Source organism: Lepidothrix coronata, unplaced genomic scaffold, assembly GCF_001604755.1.
Source record: "Lepidothrix coronata isolate B3197 unplaced genomic scaffold, Lepidothrix_coronata-1.0 Scaffold108, whole genome shotgun sequence".
NCBI lineage: Eukaryota > Metazoa > Chordata > Aves > Passeriformes > Pipridae > Lepidothrix > Lepidothrix coronata.
Genome location: NW_016690288.1, coordinates 797,355 through 801,569, shown reverse-complemented (window position 1 = coordinate 801,569; position 4,215 = coordinate 797,355). Strand labels below are relative to the sequence as shown.

Here is a 4,215-nt window from a genome sequence, read left to right as displayed (position 1 = left end):
CCTGTGAGGGTGGGGATGCCCTGGCACAGGTTGCCCAGAGAAGCTGTGGCTGCCCCATCCCTGGAAGTGTCCAAGGCCAGGTTGGATGGGGTTTGGAGCAACCTGGGCTTGTGGAAGGTGTCCCTGCCCATGGCAGGGGGTGGGACTGGATGGGCTTTAAGGTCTCTTCCCGCCCAAACCATTCCATGATAATTTCCATGAGGGTTTGACTGTTGGACGCTTTGCTGGACCCTTCAAAGTACCGGATTCCACCCCCCCTCCAGCCCCACTTTCCAGGAGGAACACTCCCATGGAGCATCCCAAAGCCTTCCCAGGCCTGTCTGCAGTTCCCAGGTGACACTTACACCTGAAAGAACTGGACAAGCCCTGGAGGGGACAGTGCAAACAGGGATTGATGCCCAGGTGCCCCTTGAGGGCCAAGGTCAACCAAAGCTCCCGCTCAGACCGTGTGTCTCCAACTCCAGGGCAGCACAGCCTGGAAAAACAGCCCGGGAGCAGCATCAGAGCAGGGATTGGGATGGATTTGGGTGATTCCTGACAGGGGCAGGAGGGCTGTGTTTGGGAAGGGGGGAGGATAAAGAGGTTTAATGACACGAATCCTCTTTCCACGTGAGAATGTGAAGAATTGCTTCTTTTGACAGGCTGGAGCCGCATTTGTCTCCCAGACCTGCTCTGCTAATTTAGCCACAGCCCTGACTGAATCCTCAATTAGGATTTATCTGAGCTAAGAGCTTATTATGCATTTCATCCAAAGGAAAAAAGAAAAAGAGGGAAACCAGCCTGACTCCCTGGTTGTGGTGGGTTGGTTTTTTTTCCCCAAACTTGATGGCTGTGCATTTAAAGTGGCACTTGACTTTGTGCCCGAGAGCTAAAAGCTTTTTTGGTTGGAAAAACTGCTGACAACTGCAAAATCCTGCACTCAAACAGGGTTAGTGCTCATCCATTGCTGCCTCTGGAATTACAGCACGTTCCTGCTGGGATTGGCCTCCACGTGGAGCATGGAGGGGACACTGCAGAGTCACAGCTCTGGGGAAGAAGCCTTGGCAGAAACCAACTCATTTTTCCCATGCCAAGGTGGGTGATGTGTTGTGTGAGGCCACCTGTAAAGCAGGTGCCAAAACCCACCTGCTCCCAAACCCTGGAGCTCAGGAGACCTGGGTTCCCCTGCCAGGGCCTGTGGAGGTGGGAGGTGACAAGTTCACACAGAAGACTCTCTGCTCCCCCCAGGTTTGATTCAGTCACACTCAGCAAACTCTCACACCAATTAATCCCCAATCCAGGGGATCCAGCAAAGCCTTGAAGGCACGTGGGAGACATGGAAGGTGTTGAGATTATTCCCATGATGGGTTTGGAGCACTCCCAACAGGTCACACAGAGAGCCTTGAGGCCACCTAAGAGAAATCCAGCACAGAAAGAGAGCTGAGACTTGATATTGGTTCTTTTCCTTGGAAAATCAGGGTGGAATCACAGAATCATTAAGGTTGATCACAAAGTCCAACCTGTGATGGATCACAAAGGGGTGGAAGGGGGGGCTCACAAAGAGCCCTTCACCCCATGGCCAAGGGTGGCTCACCAGGAGCAGCAAAGCCCCAGGAGATGCTGGTGCCACCCAGAGCAGCTGGAAGGAGGACATGGACTGTGGCCACCGCCCCAAATGAGGGTGATGACAGTTCAACAAGGCCAAGTGCAAGGTCCTGCACCTGGGTCAGGGCAAAATCCAGGCCCAAATCCAGGCTGGGTGGAGCAGGGTGGAGAGCAGCCCTGAGGAGAAGGGCCTGGGGGTGCTGGTGGATGAGAAGCTCAGCATGGAATCATGGAATGGCCTGGGCTGGAAGGGACCTGAAAGATCATCCATTTCCACCCCCTGCCACGGGCACAACCCAACCCTGTGCCCTGGGCTGATCCCCCAGCGTGGGCAGAGGGCAGGGGGGGATTCTGCCCCTCTGCCCCCTCAGCTGAGACCCCCCTGCAGAGCTGCTCCAGCCCTGGGGAACAGCACAGGGAGGACATGGAGCTGCTGGAGAGAGTCCAGAGGAGGCCCCAGAGATGCTCCAGGGCTGGAGCCCCTCTGCTCTGGAGTCAGGCTGGGAGAGCTGGGGGGGTTCACCTGGAGAAGAGAAGGCTCCAGGGAGACCTGAGAGCCTCTTGTAGGGTCTAAAGGGGCTCCAGGAGAGCTGGAGAGGGACTGGGGACAAGGCATGGAGGGATAGGACAAGGGGCAATGGCTTCCCACTGCCAGAGGGCAGGGATAGATGGGATATTGGGAAGGAATTGTTGCCTGTGAGGGTGGGGAGGCCCTGGCACAGGTTGCCCAGGGAAGCTGTGGCTGCCCCATCCCTGGAAGTGTCCAGGGCCAAGTTGGAGCAACCCAGGACTGCAGGGACCTGGGGCAGGAGGTGCCTGGGCAGAGGTGATGCCATGTGGAATGTGGGATATGGGACTGAGATCCCACTGCAGCTCCCGATCCCTGTGCCCACCATCGGCCACTTCTGCAGGCACAGCATCAAAGAGGCACCTGGAAAACCGATCCTGAGTCCTGAACTCCTCCATTCCGATCTGAGGATAAACAAAGGAGCTTTTCCACCCTCACACGTGGGGAGTGATTAAACAGCTCATAAATCAGGGCATTCTCAGCACCTGCCACTGCCAAGCTCTCCAAGACAAACAAACAATTCACGGAATCATTACCCACAGTTTCTCACCTAATTAAGGCTCACAATTATTTAAGGCTCCCTCTGTCTGACAGTGGCAGTGTCAGAGCTGGAGTCACTGAGCAAAACAAGGGGAAATATTGTGGAGAAATCGGAATCTGAGCGGGGTCATGTGCTGTTCAAAAAGCCACAAACTTTTCCTTTTTCGTGATTAGTAGCAACCTCAGGCTTGAGGGGGGAGAAATTAGGATCAAGCTGGTTTTTAGGCTGCAGATGCAGGGATGAGAAGGCAATAATGGCCTTCCACTAGCCCAGGTTGCTCCAACCTGGTCTTGGACACTTCCAGAGATGGGGCAGCCACAGCTTCTCTGGAAAATCCATTCCAGGGCCTCCCCACCATCCCAGGGAAGAATTCCTTCTCAATATCCCACCTAACCCTGCCCTCCTTCCCCTTAAGGCCATTATTACCTTCTCCTCCTGTACCTGCAACTTAAAAACCAGTTTAATCGTAATTTATTCCCCCTCAAGCCTGAGGTTGCAACTAATCATGAAAAAGGAAGTTTGGAGCTTTCTGAACACCACCTGACCCTGCTCAGATTAATTTATCCACATAAATATCGTGTTCCCCAAAAGAGTGGAACAACCCCAAACTGACCTGATCTGAGCCTGTGCCCCTGGGAGTTATTGCAAAGAAAAGCTTCATTATTGCAGATTTATTTGGGTTTAATCCCCCCCCCTCCACTGAGTGGAGCAGCTCCTCTGCCAATTAAGCCAGGGCTGCATCCAGACAGTTTTAATTCCAATGGATCAAACCAGGATTACTGCAGCACAACAGAGATCTCCTGTTAATAACTCAAATATCAAGCCCAGCAGAGCCACCTTCCTGCTGGAAGGGGACACAGGAAAGGCAGAAAACCCGCAGGAGACACAGCATTCCCTGCTCACACCTGCCCTGGGGGGGTTGTTTGGCTGCTTGGCCCCACCTGGGATCTGCCCCATCCCTTGGGAATGTTGTGGCCTCGCTCCAAGCAGCTCCCCAAGGCTGGTGCTCCCCTTGCCCCGTGATGCTGCCTCCGGATCCGGGATCACAAGGACATGTCCCACTCTCCAAATGACTTGCAAGGCAGGAAGGAAACGGGATGTGATGGACTCTCTGTCTCTGCCCTCCCCCCTGTGAGTGCAGCTGGGAGTTAAGTGCTTCCTCTCCCTCCCTAAATATAGACAAAAAGCTCAGCATGGAACATCTTCACCTCCCCTGCAGCCTCTCCAAGCACAGCCAGGACACCCGTGGAGCCTCCACAGCCCTCACAGGGACAACACTGCCAAGGAAAAGGCCAATTCCTACTTTTCCAGGAAGCTTCTGAGGTTGATGGAGAGTGCTGAGCACCTTTGGACAGGACCCTACGTCCCCCAACTCATTTTAGAGCAAGCCACCCCTGACAGCAGCCTTGGCACACCCCCAGCACTGCTGGGCCATGGAGTCATGGAATGGGTTGGGAAGGGATATTAAAGCTCATCTCATCCCACCCCCTGCCATGGGCAGGGACACCTTCCACCAGCCCAG

At 54.5% G+C, this 4,215-nt stretch overlaps 1 protein-coding gene across 1 annotated transcript in view; it reads right to left on the bottom strand.

Moving 5' to 3' along the window:
• Nucleotides 1-191: 191 nt before the first annotated feature.
• Nucleotides 192-4,215, bottom strand: part of LOC108501827 (S-adenosyl-L-methionine-dependent tRNA 4-demethylwyosine synthase-like) — a 103,395-nt gene continuing 99,371 nt past the window's right edge. Inside the window, 1 exon segment of the mRNA XM_017824074.1 lies at nt 192-475. Coding sequence (XP_017679563.1) covers nt 440-475 — 36 coding nt within the window. The 3' untranslated portion in view covers nt 192-439.